The sequence below is a fragment of the Drosophila gunungcola genome, unplaced genomic scaffold (genome assembly GCF_025200985.1).
Source record: "Drosophila gunungcola strain Sukarami unplaced genomic scaffold, Dgunungcola_SK_2 000001F, whole genome shotgun sequence".
NCBI classification, from domain to species: domain Eukaryota; kingdom Metazoa; phylum Arthropoda; class Insecta; order Diptera; family Drosophilidae; genus Drosophila; species Drosophila gunungcola.
Window position 1 is genome coordinate 10,822,998 of NW_026453197.1, and position 19,703 is coordinate 10,842,700.

At 37.8% G+C, this 19,703-nt stretch overlaps 1 protein-coding gene across 1 annotated transcript; it reads right to left on the reverse strand.

Moving 5' to 3' along the window:
• Positions 1-2,974: 2,974 nt before the first annotated feature.
• On the reverse strand, positions 2,975-3,810 carry LOC128262718 (histidine-rich glycoprotein). Its single transcript, XM_052997165.1, is given in 3 exon segments — positions 2,975-3,635; positions 3,638-3,746; positions 3,799-3,810. Coding segments are annotated over 3 exon segments (666 nt in total). The 3' UTR covers positions 2,975-3,090.
• Positions 3,811-19,703: the final 15,893 nt, after the last annotated feature.

Here is a 19,703-nt window from a genome sequence, read left to right on the forward strand (position 1 = left end):
TGCGATGCGACGCGACGCGACTCGACTGGACTGGACTCAACTCGACTGAAGTGGACTTCTGTGTGCGGTTGGATGTGCCACCAAAAGCCATTTGGCACATACATTTCAAACATTTATGGTTATTATAAACCATTTAACATTATTATGGATGCCATGGGGCATCTGTTACAATCTGACGGCGGACCGACCGGCAACAAACACCGGCAGCAGCCCATATAGTCGGCTTAAATAATCACTCTGCGGTGTAATTAGCAAAATATTTATTGATATTTCGTAAAGTGTGTACAAAAATAAGCAATGCAATTGGCCAAATGCTGCCGCGGCGATAAAGCACAATTGCATTTCGGCGTGCCAAATGATCACGGGGGAAAATCATATTTCGGATTTCACTGGCCAAAATCAAATATTTGTAAATGTAACTATTTTGAAATAATGTCTGTAAATAATAATTTTTTTTACATTATGCTTAAAAGTAATGTTTTATATATAATTATTGATTATTTATTTACATTTTTTATAGTTTTAAAGAAATTTGTTCAAAGAATTTTGTAAAAATACATTAAAAAAGTATTTTTGTTGAGTCTGACATGTGTTATGTAAAATTTAATGTTTTTCTATGTTATTTAATGTTATTTAAAAACATCTCAAGTTGTTTTAAAAGCCTTACTATGAATACAGGTTATATGGTGTATAATATATTATTTATGTTTACTATTTTACAATTTAGCAGTAAAGTAAAACTTACAAACATAATAAAAAAAAATTTGTACAAGACAATTATTTAAGTGTTATATTTTAAGGATAATTGATTTGACATTTTGTGCTTATTAGACTTGGCACAATCTCCTACCGAATCAAGTTTATTTATGTTTCTCAAAAATCGTTTGCCGAACAAAAAACTCAAAAAACGAGCGGAAACTTGACAAATAAGTTACGCTTAATTTTCTGGCAAGCGTTTAAAAAACCGAAACACGCAACAAGGCAGCCACCTAAAGCAAAAGCCATTAAAAGCGACGCGACACTTTTGATAACAAATTCAAAGCCCAAACCGAAGCCAAAACCAAAACCGAAATCAAAGCAAGTTCAGCTCAAAAAAAATCGAGCCAAACTTACTACTATATATACCGAATCGGAGGCAGAGGCAGGCCATAAACATTGAATTTTACGACGCTGTGTGGTCTCGTTTGACATATTGTGGGCTTTACGATTCCAAAATTAATGACACCATAGCCCAAGTCAGGTAACGGGCATTGGATTGGGGGCGCCCTCCTCTCGGATTTGACTTGGCTGGTGCCATACCGGTTTCCGAATGTATATTTCGGAGCTTTTTTGTTGAAACGACAGCCTCATCAGTTAATAAGACACATACCCATTTTTATGGCATTAAACGACGACAAGTGAAACATAAAATATATATTTACTTTATTTTTATGCGCGAATGGTCCGCTTTAGAGCTCAAAACTCACTTGACAAAGCAATTTGCAATGCAAATTGATCAACGCGTTTGGTTAGTTTTTCGCTTTTCTAACAAAATTCATTTCGTTTTGCGTTTCGGTATCTGTGTTTTTTATTGCTTTGATTTTATTTCAAATAAATCGTAATCAAGTAAATTTACGATCTGAGGCAACAGCGACTCACATTCCCTTGAAGCTTGGCTTAATTAATTTCAATTTAATTTTGCCAAAGCCAAATTTATGATTCAATTGCATTAGGTGGACATGCACATTTTTTTGCTCATTGATTAAGAATCGCGTTTAACAAAATTAAAATACAAAGCAAATAATTTCCTCGAGTACTTATTAATGTTTTTTAATAAATAAATGATCCTTATTAACTTAAAGCTAAACAATTTACTCTTATAATATTTATTTTTAAATTAATTTATTTGCTTTTTAATAAATCGCATGCTAGAATAATAATAGTACTTGGTCAATAGTTTCAGTCAAAGATATAAGGCACGTCCATTAATCATTATTTGCAACATAAAAGCAGAAAATCCAGCAAAAAACGCCATAATAAATATAAGTAATAGCTGCTGCAATTTTCGCACTATAGCTTGTATATTATATAATGTAGAAAGTGCGTGCCGCACAAACACATGGAACGTATAAAAATAATAAATTACTTCGCGGCGAGAGGGAAGGAGCGTTGAGTCCCGGTCGAGTTGGGTCGAGAAGGGATTTTTGTGGAGCGTTTATTATGCGCACAATAAACGCGGCGGGCGCAGCGGCGACATAAATTAAATTTATGATGCTTATAAATATTCCACAGTCATTTGTAATACAGCAACAAACGAGGGCAACAGGATAACGCAAGGATGTGCCGAGCCTGTCTGTTAAACAAATTGTAGCCAACTCGGAAGAGGGGATGCGAAAAACACACACAAACACACATACTCACGAGAGCTAGGGAGATATATTTGATTTATGGGGACGCGAGGATGAATAAAAGACTTGCAACTCCGAAAATCCAATTGCCACCACTAAAAATGAAAAGAAATCGTCCATAAAAAATCGCTATATGTGCGCATATGTATAATATGCATGCCTGAATTGATGATACAAGTTTTCAGGCACCTGAAATAGCAAACGAATAGATGCTGGTTAATTTATGGTTAAGCTGCATGAACGTGATTTATCATCTTCGAATATTTATGCTATATATTATTTCCATTTATTTATTATTTTCTGTCTACGGATATGAATATTTTAACCGTTTATTAAAATATTTTTAAAGATTAATAAAAAAATAAAATTAAATATTAAGATTTAATTCTTAATTTATTAAAAATGTTCAACTATAATGGTAAAGACGATAAAAAATAACTTCTTTTAAATATTTAATTCATTTATTTCATTTAATTTAATAATTATAGGCCACATTTTTCCATTAGATTTTTTTTTGCTAATTAGCTGTCCATGGTTGTAAGTAATCACAGCCCCCTCAGACTGTTTCCATTTGCATTTAAACTAGCTTTTCACTTTTGAAAATATTTGCCTGATTTATTTTGGTATAACAACAATAGGTATTTGGTAAGTGTTCAATGGGAGATAGAAAAACAATAAAACATTTAGAAGGAGAAACTGCAGATCAATGGTAACCGTGTCCGTGCTCCGATTCGTGGCTGTGTCCATGTCCATGACCATGACCATGACCATGGTCCTGTTTCAGCGAGTAGCTGTGGGAGCTGCTGCCGTGATCGTGACCATGACCATGTCCGTGTCCTTCGTGTCCGTGGCTGTAGTCGTGTCCGGAGTGCGAGGAGTGCTCCTCGAACTTAACGTGTCCGCCTTCATAGCCGCTGTGTCCGCCGTGTCCGTGACCATGAGCATGGTGCTCCTCCTGGTGGCCATGGAGCTTTTCGCGATGGACATGGGCCTCGAATCCCTTGTGCTTGTCGGCGGTGTAGTGGACAGTTCGCTTGTGACCGTCGGCATCGATCAACTCATAGTGTCCGGTGACCTTGTGGCCATGTCGTGACTCGCTCTGCGCCTTCACATCCCCGGTCTTGTGATCCTTGACCCCGTAGCTGAAGTCATATTCGGCATGAGAGTCATGGTGATCGTCGTGGTGATCCTCATGCCCGTGATGCTCGTGGTGATGGGCCTCCTCGTGATGACCGCCGTGGGATGTAGATGCACGGAGGCATGACTGGTGGCTCCTCCATGGCCGTGATGTTCATGATGGCCATGGAAAGGAACCGCCTGAATAACCGCAATGGCTAGCAGAGCAAAGGCGACGAAAAACTAAGGAGAATCAAAGGCTATAGTTAATGATTATCCTTTTAAGGGAACTCACCTTTTGGGCCATGGTACCGCAGCTAGTTTATGAGTTGATCTTAGCTGGACTACTGTTGTTGTCTGATCACCAAACCGAAGTGAACTGTGCCAAATCAACTTTAACCCAGCCTTTTTATAGTCCGGCATACTAGGCCCGAAATAGTTTGAACTTTCAAAAAGAATGGCCAAATCGGTCTTTAGTTACGCCCCAATTTGTAGTTCAAGTTCAGGCCATACTTTCGCCCCAGAGACGTGCAATTATATTCGACTGGCTGTCCGACCCTTTTTATTTTTTAAAATCACTAAAATAAAAAGAAATAAAACAGGGAAAGAAAAGAATGACAGTGTAGTAATTCATTGTAAAATTTACTGTCGCAACAATTGCCAATTTAAAGTGGCATTGTTTATGCATCGCATCGCTGTCGTTGTCGGGCATTATAATCCCCCTCGGCTTGGACTCGGAATCGGATTTGGATTGGGATATGTGGGCACAGCCAAGAAACAAACGAGCCAAAAGATTTATATGCCTGACAAACGTCGTTGAGTCGTTGACGTCAATCAGGCCTGACAAAAAGTCATCAGAATTGCAGTTTTCAGTTTGCAGTTTGCAGTTCTACCTCCGCCGCTTCTTCATTTTGGCCAGATCGGAAAGGCTCTTCTCCTCTCCTCGAATCCGATCCCGATCCCTACTTTCAGGGGGCTTTCAGTTCGCCTGTCACCAGTCAATCGGCTACCGTCTGTCAATGTCGTGTCGCCTTCATCAAAGGCCACATTCGAGTTGACAATGGGGATATTGGTTCTGTTTTGTAATCCGCAAAGGATAAGGATTTTCGAAAGTACTCAAGTCGGCCAGAAGAGCTTGGAGGGTAGCGAACATTGTTGAATGCAATTTGCATTTGATGCGTGAATTAGCCGGGAATGTGATAATTGGATGGGAATGTTTTAAAGGAAGAGACAAGTCATGTATAAGTTTTTATTCTAAGTCAGTAGGGATCTCATTTCCCATCTAACTCGATTTCAATACCTATTTTCGTTATATTAATGTTTTATCGTCTATTATTGGAGCTTTTATTAAAGTTTGAATAATATTTAAACTAAAAATACCCTATCTAGATTTCATTGTTTTCATTTTTTCTTTTATATTTAATTTAATTTTACTATAATGCATAGAATTTTTTGTTTAGTGCTCCATTTTATTTTGGAAAACTGCTTTAAAGGGCTTCACTCTGTGATTTTCCCATATTAAACGCCTTTAAGGCCATCTTTTAAAGCTGGCATTGATCATATCATACAGCAACCTTGGCTTAATTGTACTCTGATTATGTTAACTGGGCCTATGCATTTATAAGTTGAACTTCCTTTGAGCCCGCTCAAAATCCCCTCGTTTCATCAACGAAATTGCCCTTATGGCATTGCTCTGAACATGCGGCTGCTGCGAGTTGCGAGTTGCAAGTTGCAAGTTGCCGTTGCTGTCGACTCATCGTTGTCAGTCAAAGGGGCAAACGAAAGGCTGCGTTGTTTGGCTCGCTGGCTGCGTTGTTGTCAGTGTCATTGCTGGCTGCGTTTTGTGGGCACATTTCGGCTGCTTGATTACTCATGTCAATCAGGCTTCCAAACAGCGACGACATGCTGTCAGTCTTTGTGTCATGGCCGCTAAAGTTGTTGGCTGGTCGGCTGGTAGCAAGCTGGAGTTGGAGCTGTATTTGTAGTCGGACAACAAGTACGCTTGATTGCCGGGCCCAAAAGGCCGGTTAAAAGGGTATGGAAAAGGGTATGGAAAAGGAAAAGGAAAAAAAGGCGATGGGGAAAACCGATGATGCCACAAAGGTGCCCAGTGGCAGTGACAGGACTGTAGATGCCAGCCAGTACTTGATGTGGCTGCTGCTGCTGCTGCTGCCGTTGATGCCGTGGCCATTCGATTGATGTGCATTGTATGTAAATTGGGCGGTCGTTTTCGCATTTGATGCCCTGTCAAGGGATAATCAACAGCAGCAGCAGTGGCAGTTGTGGCAGTAGTGGCAGGAGCAGATCAACAACCGCAGACAGCGAAGGGACAACGACAACTTTAACATCGACTTCAACTCGTTGCAACTCATTATGCGGTCGCATACAAAATTGTTTTCCACTGTAACGAGCTTAAGAAATACGATCAAAATGCCTCGATAATTTTTCCCTCGGCACCATCACCATCGCGACCATAAATATCCTTCACTCGCATCCTGCCGAAAATTGAAAACGACAATGTTGAAGGCTTGTCGACAGATATTCATTTGACAGGACCCCATCAACTGTCACTGCCAAACGAAACATAAACTGAAGTACAGGACAGCAACTGACTAGCAATATTGAATTTAATCGGAAATGAAAGGTCTGAAGAAGGCACGGAGCACTCATTTTTAAAAAGCAACATAAATGCCCTATAATTGGACTATATATTTCTTTTTTCAATTTATAATATTAATAAGGCATAAGAATTTACTTATTTTTGTACTAAATACTTTAAGTTAAATTAAGTATTTTAAACCAAATAAAAGATGTAAAAAAATGTTCTGACCTAGTCTTGAGTTACAATTAAATATGTTTTAAATTCTTCCTCCTTAAAATTGGTTTTAAAACTACTCAATAATAAATAAGACATGAAATCTTCAAGCATTTTATATACCTTTCTATAAAATCTCTCCTGAATTACTTACATCCGAAGTTGACAATAAAATATCAACGGGCCAAGTGGACGCAAAAAAATGCGTTAAGACAATTCACAGCGATTGCAATTGAACAAGAAACTGGTTGGCAGGCCATAAAGTTAGCTGTAATCGGTAATTGCGATAAATAAAGTAAGTGGCCGGGTCCGAGGTGTTGGGACATCCAGGGGAGGAGCAACTGGGGGATCAGGAGGAGAAGAAGGAGGAAGAGGAGCACTTGCCCCTCATCCCCGATTCCTGCCAAGACTCCGGAGTGTTGACAATTCTCGTCAATTACGTTGTAATGCGTTTGGTCCGTCGTCGCTGCCTTGACGTTCCAGTTGGACCACTTGATGCATTGCTTGACACATTATGATGCTTGATTTGTTGTCATGGCAATTTTGCCACCATCCTGACCAGGCCTCAAATGGCATCTACCCAATCTGCAGTCTGCAATCTTCACCTCTTCTCCGTGTCAACAATCTCCGGAGACTGGCTCTGTAATGTGAATTTTTCACTATGGACAAATGAGTTTGTCGCGGTCTTTTTGCGTTATAATTACAAACGTTTTTTTCAGCTGCTGCTGCTGATGCTGCTGTCTGTGAACAAAAATAGTTGGCAATGCAACAACATTGTTGAGCTTACCAGTTATTAATGGTTAAGTCTGCACATGTTGGTATTTATCAGGTTGTTTATTTATCCTCTCCGTCTGGCAATTTGTGATCGTCTTCTTGTTGTCCCTTAATTATTTGCTAAACAAGTAAAGCATTTACGAGGAATTTCTAACGTATTTGGAATGTAAATAAAAAATTCTATCAATGCAAAAGGACATTTTTCAACATTTTTTAAGCCTTGAAAAGAACTGTTATTATTTAACTTAAAAATGATTTAACTTTTTGCTCTGGAATGCGAGCAAAAATGTTTTATTAATGTGAAAGGAGATTTTTAAATATTTTTATACCAATTGGATACCTACTTCAATAAAATTTGTATAAATTTGTTTTTGAAATTATAATTTTAGAATGTTTTCACCATAATTAAAAAAAATAATAAAATTATCTATCAGACAACTAAATGCAACATACACATTCGTTTTAGCACTGCCTTTCAAATACTAAATTGCTTTGCACACTTAATTGATATGAACAATTAAGCGATCCCAATCCCAATAAATCAAGTCAAATAATGAGTAGAATTACGAGCGTGTGTAGACAGGAAAGACTTTTATAAAAGCAGTCTAGGCGAATCAACATAAAAAGTGACTGTAATTGATTGTGAAGTCATTTTTGAACTGAGCCGCCAAATAAGTTCCATAGAGCTTGATACCGGCCTAATAATGGAGCGGATCGCGTAATCACACCACTGGTAATTGCCTTCAATGGGATCGATTGGAACGGTAGCCACCGAGATCCAATGTATTGCTGGATATAAGCAAATTATGCACGCTTCCAGTCATGTCGGATTGAAAGACCTATTCACAAAACGTCTTACCAGTCATTATAAGCACTTGTCATTAATGACATTTTGGTCGCCGATACTTAAGACATTATCTCAGGTCTCACGAGAAGGAGAAGGAGAAGCAGAAGCAGAATAGTCCCGGAGTCGAGGGGAAAAAGGCAAATTGTGTAGCATTTCCTGCCACTTGAGGCTCCGTTTCTCATCTGATCTTTGGCGGCAACCAATAATTATATGCGCCATAAACGCTTTGTCATCTCTCGATGGGGCCTAGAAAATGCAGATTAATGCCCGCTTCTGGCCCGGCCTTTTGTCATGAGCATAATTTTCTCATCGATCTTGTGATTAATCATAAATTGTATGCTTCGCGTTGGTCCGCGCTCTTTTGTCCAAAGCCGACACATGTGCTTCATTAAAGCAACTTCTTTTCTTCTTTTCTTGTTTTCTTCCTTTTGTCTGAGGTGGCGGCAGCGTCTCATATAGATTAATTTGAGGCCTGTGGGGCCTGTGAGAGATCACGTTCGATTACATCGGCTGCCAGCTACCAGTGTTCCACATTTGATCGATCTATCAATGATATGTGGGCCATTATAATGAAAACAACTGGTATGCTGGGAATCTGAAAGACATTTGATGTGAGCGACTTTAGGCAATACAATTTTTGGTGTACCAAAAACCACGGATATCTATTTTAAAACACAAATATTAAAACTCAAAGTATTCTTCATTTAATAACAAATTTTGTGTGACTCCTTAAGAAGAACAAAAATGCACCCAATTAGCTCGAACTCTAGGTGCCACCAGACTGAGTTGACAAAGACCTATCTTCTATAGAACGATTTTTGGTAGCTTCTGGGCCAACAGATGCCTGGACTAATCAGTGGCCACCAGATCTGCAAAACAATGGGTGCATAGTGATGCATATCGTGTTACCTTCACCTTGGGCCTGCATCAAATTTCACAGTTGTGTGAACATAAACCGACAAAAACTAAACCATACCGCATGCGATACCAATTGAAGGGGATTAGCTGAATGGGATGACTGAAAGGCTCAGTCGTCACTTGTATTGTTTGGTGTAGCTGCAGAACTACCGGGTTTTGGGCGATGTTTATCTTAATTCGTTTGTTTTCATCAAATTACAAAATTGCGTGTGATAACAATCTAGTAGTTGGGACTGCGCACAAGGGTCCTAATCCCGAGCAGTTTCCTCCTTTTTTCTGAGAGCTGTCCATCATGGAACTAGATATTCATCATAAATGTGCAATGGCCGTGAGGAGTTTCGGGCCGAGAATCACACTGAAAATCGAGAACTACACCCCTAGGTAGCCTTAGCCCCTAAGTGCCATTGTATTTGACTGGCTGTCAGATTTGAGATTTGCTAAGCTGGTCTGCACCCCACCCCGCCTCTCACTTCTCACTTGTTGTTTACCCATCAACCATTGTGCTACATATTTTGTCAGTTGTCTACCAAGTGAGTATCTCCGGTACTCATCTATACGCTCCTCTGCTCTGCTCTGCGTCGGCTTATTTAATGCATAAACAATTGCTTCCATCAGGATTTCACAAAAAGTCGACAAAAGCAAACAATTCCCATTCCCCCTGGGCTCTGAGCCAACAACAGCTGCCCGAAAGAGTGGGAAACTGAAACCGGGATGGCTGTGAGTCGCTTCAGCTTTTTTCCAAACTGGATTTATGTTGTGCATAGCGATTAGCACAAAGGTGAGAATAGATTTTGCCATCACGGGGCGTTTTGAGCTGAGTTGAGTAGTGCAGTGAACAGGAAAAACCGCAAATATTTGTTCTTCTCAAATTGAATCTTTACTCTTGTCTCTTTTTTAATTACTTAACAACAGTGCAAGTTGGAAACAATCTCTACTCAACTGCTTTACATGGTGGTAAAATCTGAAGTAAGCATAGCAAAACTTTTGAACGGATTATCAAGACTTTTCTTTGAAGTTCTTGTTGTTACTTTAAGAAGGGTTTTCCTTTGAAATAAAACTAAGGCTTTTAGTGGTAGTTTCTTTTTAGAAATATTTATTTAAAATAAACAAGTTTTTGCTTTTGAATGTATTGAAATGACTCAGTAGACTTATGCGGCTTAATGAGAGTAAATTTTATTACTTTAATGTTAAGTTAAACCAAAGTTCATAAAATAATACAATAAGATATTTCTTATCGAAAAAGGATCGGATGAAATACTTATTTGGTTCTTACTCAGCATTTTGATTCTTTAAATTATATAATAACTCTATTATTGACATTAAAATAAGCATTTTGTGTCTTATAGACATTATATCCAAAACTAAGGCCTAAATGTTTAGTCATGTTCGCTGGTGTGAGATTTCCCGCATTTATCAAAGGGAGACTTTGCCCAGTGCTGGTTCCTATTCGTATTGAATTTCGCCAAAATCATCGAACGCTTTCTAGGGGCTATGTATGTACATGGTAAATTAGCAAAGAGTTGCGTTGCTCCCACCCAAAATCCGACCTAATTAGCTCTTGGCTTGGTGCACAAGGTATCAATTTTCCCGACTTCGCATCGGATAACACATATGTGGCAATGGCTGCAGCATGTATTTGGAAAAAAGGCACCAATTTCCGAAGGCCTGTGCCACCTTTTTGCCCACCTAAATGGGGGCGCTAATCTCTGCAACAGAGATTAACAGCCGAGCAGACACAGAAACCAATTTAGTGTGCCAGCCAGGCAGCCAGCAGCCAGGCAGGCAGGCAGGCAGGAATGGGACAGAATGGCTCTTGGTCAAATGACAGCAGCCAGAAGGCCTAAATTTACGGCTTTCTGGGTAATTTGACACTTTGGACAGAATAAACGAGTGGAGTGAGAGCCATTGCATCATAGGATTCAGGGCACAGGACGAGGGTCCGGTTTGGGTTTGGGTTTGGGTCCTGTAGGGATACGGGTTCGAATCGACCGAGGTCGGACTTGTGGTCACCGAGTGTCAATTGATCACAGACGTCTGCAGATGTCATTTAATTTTCTGGTCACGCCGTTGAACAGTAATGATTCTGGAAGTGAGCTGTTGTTGCTGCAAAGTCGAATCGATTAAGTCCTTAGCTGATTAATGCAAATCGATTTGTTGTTTGTTCACAAAAGGAGAGTTTTTAAAAAAATGCTATATTCGGAAGTATCAATACCTGATTAATTCACTTAACAAGAGCGGAAAATGTGATCATTTTGTATATAATAATTGATAATATATTAACCAAACTGCACAGTACAAATATAGAACTCATTTTTGTTTAGGTAAAAAGCATCTATGAATTAATAATCAATAATATGAGCCTGAGCTATGAAATATAATTATCAATATTTAAAATGAAAATATATTCACCCTGAAAGATGATAACGATATTTAAAACTTAATCCAAATTGTAGCTATTAAATTTTTTATTATTTTGTCAATTTTAATGTTTTTATCCTAAAGGTTATTTTGGAACAAATTGTTTCCAGTTTATATTAGCAGGGAACTGAAATGTCTTGTTATTAGCTACGAAATTCAGAACTACAAATAATTGAAATAACAAAATGAACGCTCTTCCAGCACAAGTTTACTTTTCGTGCCTTAAACTTTAGGTTCCAGCCAAAATTGGATTAATAATTTTTCCCGACGTACTTTCATAAAATTTTCAAGCTATGCACATGTTTGCACGAGCAGGCCTAAATAAAAAAAGGAAATTCATTCTCATTCAGAAATGACTTATGCATGCCCATGTACAATTGTACGAGACAAATAACAACACAGAAGCAGCCAGAAATCAGAAATCCGAAATCGTGTGTGGCATTCGACCAGGCCAAAAGCAAAAGACAGACACCCAAAGACAACAAACGAAACAATCGAACTGGCTGAAATGCAGACGGAGGCCACAGCACAGACAAAATCCATCTGTCATACGGGAGGAGTCATATTCAATCATGTATTCAATGCAATGCGATGGGCGAGCGAGTTTATATTTAAATAAAGGCCCCATGTTTACACACCCCGGCCGCTGGGGTGCTCGACAAAAACCAATAGAAGACATTGCTTATGGACGACCGAAAGAAAATGAAAATGAAAATGAAAAAAACGCTGTTAAATATTTGCATTTTCTCCGGGCAATGTGTGTGTGTTGTGTGTGTTTGCGTCAATGTTGCCTCTTCAATCAATAAAATGTCAGAAATGCATTGCGCAGACAGAACAAACCAGAATCGGATTCTGAATCTGAATCGGAATCGGAATCAGAGCCGGAGTAGGAAACAGAAAAAAGACGAGAGACATTGAGTGACTGACGGACTGACTGCCTGGTTTGGTTTGGTTTGGTTTGGGTTGGTTGATTTCTAGGCATGACTGATATATGGCTTGTATTGACATGGACACAGTTCTTGACTTTCATTTTAGTTGGCTGGAAACCACCATCAGTCAGGCGGCCAGTCAGCCAGTCATCCAGTCAGCAGAATGCTTGTGTCAATATGTCAGTCAGTCAATCGGTGTTTGCATAAGATAAGTCTTCGCTCCGCAGCAGATCGCCAGGTCTTTGATCGCCTGGAAGACTGATTTACATAACTTTCCGACAAAGGCCCCAGCGGAGCACCCAACTGGCGCCGCCTGAATTTTGATTTGATTTGATTGGGAAATATCGTTTTGGTTTTGTTTTCGCAAATATGAATACAAAATAATAAATAAAGGGCTTACCTCCGTTTGGGGAGAGCGCAAAAACCAGAAACGGAAAAATTCAAATCACATTCCATTTGCCATCTGATAAAGACACAATTTATTGCCCTCGGCGATTACAACCAATTTACGATTTAACTTATTTGCCCATATCATTTCTCAATTGAACAGATTTCGTATACTTTATATGGTATATGCATTCTGCAAGCAAACTCAAAAAGTTCCGCATTTAATGACCCATAACATTGTGCTTTGTGTTGTGCATACTAAAATTCAAAAATTTATTAATTTTGTTTCATCCATAATGGGTGTGTGAGACAAGGCACATGCAAAGATTCAACAATTTTGTCTAAAATATAGGAAAGTCGTATCTATAATTGATTTTTTACGACCGTAATAAAATGGTTTAATACTGTGCTAATTGGCAAAGCTGTGGACACGACAATATCCGGTGACAGTTAAAAGTTATATAGCAACGTGATTGTTTTAATTCGATTTGTGATTGAAAAATCAACGGCTGTAAACTTGTATTAAATGCTGCTATGTAAATAAAACCGGTCTTATTTCAAATTACATTTCTTTTCTGTTTGTTATATTTTTATATTAATTGTTTTATTTTTAAAGTGCGATTTTAGGCAACCGAAACTAAATATTTCGTTTATAAAAACTAGATATCAACGTCAATAGAAACTAAGTTTTATTTTTGGCCAGGGAAACAATTTAATTTGTAATATGTAATATACATAGATTAACAAAATTATTATAACTTCAGTCAGAAGTTTGCAACGCAGTGAGCTTTGAAATCGAATGCGTGAAAGAAAAGTTATGGATTAAGAAGTGCAGGTTTTTGCTCACTTTTCTGCAAAGACGATTTTTTCGGAGATTTAGAAAGGGGTTACATCATAAAATGACAAAAAATCGACCCGAAATTACAAACCAATTTTTAAACGCAGAATTTTAGAGACTGAAGCCCCAATACTTTCATGATAAGCCATTTTAGAAAAGGATGTTTGCAAAAAAAGTTATGGAACTAAAACTACAGGTTTTTGGTACCTTTTTTACAGGGATTTTTTCAGAATTTAATTAAGGAGTTATGTCGTAAAAATATCAACCCAAACTTTCAAAACAAAATTTAAATGCAAATTTTAAAAGGCTTAAGCCACAAGTCTTTGAAGATATACACTTTTGAAATCGAATGCGTGAAAAAAAAGTTATGGATTTAGAAGTGCAGGTTTTTGCTCACTTTTCTGCAAAGACGATTTTTTTCGGAGATTTAGAAAGGGGTTACATCATAAAAATGACAAAAAATCGACCCGAAATTACAAAACAATTTTTGAACGCAGAATTTTAGAGACTGAAGCCTCAATACTTTAAAGATATGCCATTTTGAAATCGGAAGTTTGCAAGAAAAGTTATGAAATTAAAACTGAGGGTTTTTACAATGATGTTTATCGGAAACAAATTAAGGAGTTATGTCAAAAATTTAAAAAACCCATAGTTTTAAAACAAAATTTAAATGCAACTTTTTAGAGGCTTAAGCCACAAGACTTTGAAGATATACAACTTTGAAATCGGATTCGTGAAAGAAAAGTTATGGATTTAAATCTGCAGATTTTTGGTCACTTTTCTGCAAAGACGAATTTTTCGGAGATTTATAAAGGGGTTACATCATAAAAATGACAAAAAATCGACCCGAAATTACAAAACAATTTTTGAACGCAGAATTTTAGAGACTGAAGCCCCAATACTTTCATGATAAGCCATTTTAGAAAAGGATGTTTGCAAAAAAAGTTATGGAATTAAAACTACAGGTTTTTGGTACCTTTTTTACAGGGATTTTTTCAGAATTTAATTAAGGAGTTATGTCGTAAAAATATCAACCCAAACTTTCAAAACAAAATTTAAATGCAAATTTTAAAAGGCTTAAGCCACAAGACTTTGAAGATATACAACTTTGAAATCGAATGCGTGAAAGAAAAGTTATGGATTTAGAAGTGCAGGATTTTGCTCACTTTTCTGCAAAGACGATTTTTTTCGGAGATTTAGAAAGGGGTTACATCATAAAAATGACAAAAAATCGACCCGAAATTACAAACCAATTTTTGAACGCAGAATTTTAGAGACCGAAGCCCCAATACTTTAAAGATATGCCATTTTGAAATCGGAATGTTTGCAAGAAAAGTTATGAATTAAAACTGCAGGTTGGTACCTTTTTTACAATGATGTTTTTCGGAATTAATTAAGGAGTTATGTCGTAAAAATTATCAACCCAACTTTTCAAAACAAAATTTAAATGCAAATTTTAAAAGGCTTAAGCCACAAGTCTTTGAAGATATACACTTTGAAATCGAATGCGTGAAAGAAAAGTTATGGATTTAGAAGTGCAGGTTTTTACTCACTTTTCTGCAAAGACGATTTTTTTCGGAGATTTAGAAAGGGGTTACATCATAAAAATGACAAAAAATCGACCCCGAAATTACAAACCAATTTTTGAACGCAGAATTTTAGAGACCGAAGCCCCAATACTTTCATGATAAGCCATTTTAGAATAGGCTGTTTGCAAAAAAAGTTATGGAATTAAAACTACAGGTTTTTGGTACCTTTTTACAGGGATTTTTTTCAGAATTTAATTAAGGAGTTATGTCGTAAAAATATCAACCCAAACTTTCAAAACAAAATTTCAATGCAAATTTAAAAGGCTAAGCCACAATACTTTGAAGATATACAACTTTGAAATCGAATGCGTGAAAGAAAAGTTATGGATTTAGAAGTGCAGGTTTTTACTCACTTTTTTGCAAAGACGATTTTTTTCGGAGATTTAGAAAGGGGTTGCATCATAAAAATGACAAAAAATCGACCCGAAACTAAAACCAATTTTTGAACGCAGAATTTTAGAGACTGAAGCCCCAATACTTTCATGATAAGCCATTTTAGAATAGGATGTTTGCAAAAAAAGTTATGGAATTAAAACTACAGGTTTTGGTACCTTTTTTACAGGGATTTTTTCAGAATTTAATTAAGGAGTTATGTCGTAAAAATATCAACCCAAACTTTCAAAACAAAATTTCAATGCAAATTTTAAAAGGCTTAAGCCACAATACTTTGAAGATATACGGCTTTGAAATCGAATGCGTGAAAGAAAAGTTATGGATTTAGAAGTGCAGGTTTTTGCTCACTTTTCCGCAATGTTTTTAAGATATACGCAAGTAAATCATAATTTTTATGTTTTTAAGAGTATATATTATATTATATGAACTTCAGCTTGCCGAAGTTTGCTTTCTTTCTTGTTTAACTCCGTTACAAAACAAAGCTTTATAAATAAATTGCCATTTCTTTGCAACATTTTGCAAGCAGCATTTCTGCTCAGCTTAAGTGTCCTTTATGCTGAAATACTACTTGGCACAAATTGATTGCCAAAAAACGAAGAAAATCGACAGAGAGAAAACTGATATGAAGGAGGTCAGACATTTAAATATAACTGTTGACAGTTCTGACAAAAGGCAAATGATTGGCAGTTTTTGGATTTGAGCAAAACCGAAAAACGTTCCGCCATTGTTAAGTCTACTTGTTTAGCCGTTCTAAGCCAAGGATTTGTTTTCGCATTTGCTTGGCATTATATTGATCCTACTTAGAGATACGCATATGTGTGGTGATGGGCAGCCGGGGGCTACAGATTGTTTGCATAAGAAGATTTGGCCGGGGGGTTATTGGCACAGCCGACAACCTTTTCATCAGCGGCTCACACATGTCAACTGGCTCACATAAATCTAACCTTTATAAGCATTTAATTGGCTGTCTGCTGGCCTCCTCTCAAATCTTTGGAACCAGTTTGGCACCATATATAGTACGTGGAGTTGAATTTTTTTGTTTCTGTTTTTATTTATTTTGAATTTCAATTCTTGTTGTGTTTTCATTACTGGCCGACCAGGCTCAGGCCCAAGTTGTCATCCCAAAAAAACAAAGAGAAAGAAATTGGAACTGCAATCATCCCTTGAACCGGAACCAGAGTAAAGTACGCTCTGTTTGTACACAACACATGCTGCAGTTGTTATTTCTGCATTTAAGCACTTTTGTGAGAATGTTTTGTCATTGTTTATTTTGTGCAAAGCCTGAGTAGGCTGGATGACTATTTTGCCTTCGACCATCCTTCAATCTATCATCTCCAATCCATCCATTCATTTAAGTATTTTTCTTTTCCCAGATCCTTGTGGTTACGGACAAGGCTGTCACATATGTGCGCATTTTGCGCTTGGGTTTTCTTATTTTCATTACAAACAATGAGCGGGCTCTTCTCTAATTTTTGTTTATTTGATTCGGTTTTGTTTTCTTGCCATCATACCCGTGTGGTCCAAAAGTACACTCACAGCGGAAACTATAAATTCTAAACAAGTTCTTCTGACTTAAATATCTTTTTCCATTCATATTAAGTTATCACTAGAATTTCCAGGAAGCCATAAAGTGAGGTCTTAACCGAACTTGGAATTCATTCACAAAACCACCGAAAATATAACTCTTTTTGAATTTCGGTTCTAGGAACTCGAGAACGTGTAGCATAATTTCTACTTTGGGTTTATTTACTTTTTCGTTTTGTAGATTATTAACTCACTGCACGTACTTGCTCGGAAAAGTTGCCCTCTCAATGGTTTTAATAGGGTCTTTCGGCGAAATTTCTTTATCGGAGGAAGACAGCAATTTCTGGTAGTTCTTGTATTTTCATTTATCTAGACATAAGATCGAGGTCACGTTTAATTCGGTTAAAGATGAAAATGTTAGTTTTAGAGATATCAATTTAAGATTTTCTTCAAGCCAACGTAAAGTGAAACTTAAGTTTGTAAAAATATAAAACATTTAAATTTTAATTGTTTGCAAGCTCAAGGGCAATCGTTTAAAACTCATAAAAATTATTCTGTGATGATTGCAGCCTATCACAAGCCACATTTCTTTTGAGAACGAACAGCTGAGTAACAATCTGCCATGCATTGGATCTACCAAAATCGAAAAGGAAAAATATATCGAGATAAGTACCTTAAATTTCACCTTTGTCTTGAATTATATTCAATTACTTGCGGGTTCCTTTTTTTTACGACTTCTACACAACACCAAAATAAATTAATGTTAAGAAAGAGAACCATATCGCAGGCACTCAAGAACCAGAAATCCCAAAAAAGACATTTCGGTGTTACACTTGAAATTTATGACATCCTCTGTTTTCCAGTTCCAGTTGCCCCGCCACGCATTGTCTTAACGATTAGCCTTTGTCCTGCTGAACGCTGAATGCTGCCTGCTGAGCTCTACTTTCACCCCGAACCCGGGGAAAAATACGAGACACTCACGTCTTTGGAACTGGAAGATGTCTATCGGCTGGCGAGCTGGTAAGCAAGCTAGAAATATCAATTTCCCCCTCTCATACCCAGCTATCTGTGCCTGCCATTGAAAGTGTTAATTGAACCATAAGCGTAACCATAAATGGATTTTATTTCCTAGCCCAAAGACAAAACAGACAAGAGATTCCCGAAAACCGAAATTTATGTCCCTCATCCTCGCAAACGTTTTATGGCTCTGCCCATCGTTGCTTTGTCTCCATTGTCTCGCTTCCAGGGGATTTCCTTTATTCCTGGGTGTTTGCGGGGCATGTGTCCTTGCCACTAGGAAAAAAGGATCTGGTTTGCTTATGCAATTTGTTGCAGTCTTTCGCTTTGTTTGTTCAGTTTGCAGATCTTGGGAGATCTGTTAAACGGTAGCTGTAGTTGTTGGGTGGCTTGCTTGTTGAATAGACTTATGCGGAATTACATAACCTTGTGCTGTGATTTGATGATGGGTGTGCTCCTGTAAATCGATCTTAAGTCCTGGCCTCCAGCCTGATCTTAAGAAGGTCTTAGGATCAGTTCTTGCTATCGATTTGAGGAGATCTACTGGTGAGTGTGGCATTCTTGTGGGTTATCAGGTCGTTTTCTGGCGAAGGATTTAATGTTACACCTTAGTTCTAATCTCAGAGTATTATTTCTAAATAATAAATTGGGCTTCTTAATGTGTTTTCTTTTTATACATGAAAATATACTTTTTTAGAATCATGTCAGCGTTTAAAAAAAATAATTGGCCTATTTTGTTGCATTTTCTAAGTTTAATAACAGGCAATTGGAACTATGTTTTTGAAATTCTTTTTAAAACCAGTCCAGGAGCATGTAATTGGATTTTCCTTTCTCAAAGAGCTTTTTTTTCAAAGATACTCCTGAGTTGTAAAAACTATTACATGACCAAATTAAGATTCAGGACCCCAAAACTTCAAGAAATAGTATAAATTTATTAGTGTAAAAATTTGGTAAGACTCTGTGTTACTTTAATTACCCTAAAGTCCAAAACAGTTTTTGTCTGGGATCATAAAGCAGTAATATATCTCTTACTTCACTACTCGGCAAAGGCATATAAAATACCCACAATCCCAGGTTGCAGCTTGTATTAACCATAATGTGTTCGCAGAAACTGTGTTTCAGCTTCAGCCTGGCGTTTAGCCCAGCCATAATCACAACATCATAACTTAACGCTGTCTTACCTGATGGATGGGATGCCCTTGAGAAACGCTGGGATCTTCGCATTTTCAACTCCAAGTCGGATCGCCACATCCCCTCGGCCAAATCACGACACAAATGCCGTATAATCACTTGTCGAATGCTGCTCAATAATTATAAGAGGGCAAAGGAGGCCGGACCGAAGCATTTCGCATGCAGCGCGTTGCTATTAGGGCCCTGATTTCGTTGAAACCTATCAAAATACATAACAATCAGTGGGCCGGGGCGGGCTGATCGGCCAACTGTGCCGCCGGTGCGGCATATATACAGCGATGATGATGATTTCAGGCCGACAGCTACGTAATTATATCGAGCAAACATAAAAGGATCGGAGCGACCGGGGTCCCAGACTCCATACCAGTCCACTCCACTCGAGACTCGAGACTCCAGATTCCCGACTCCAGACTCCAGCCACCAGTCCACAAAACGAAATCCCTGTTCGGATTGGAGGCGTTGCCAAGACGCATAACAATGAAAACGTTTAAGCCGACTAACGAGCGAACGGTGAGCTGTAATCTTCTTCGCCGCTGAATCTTTTTCCCTTCAAAATACGA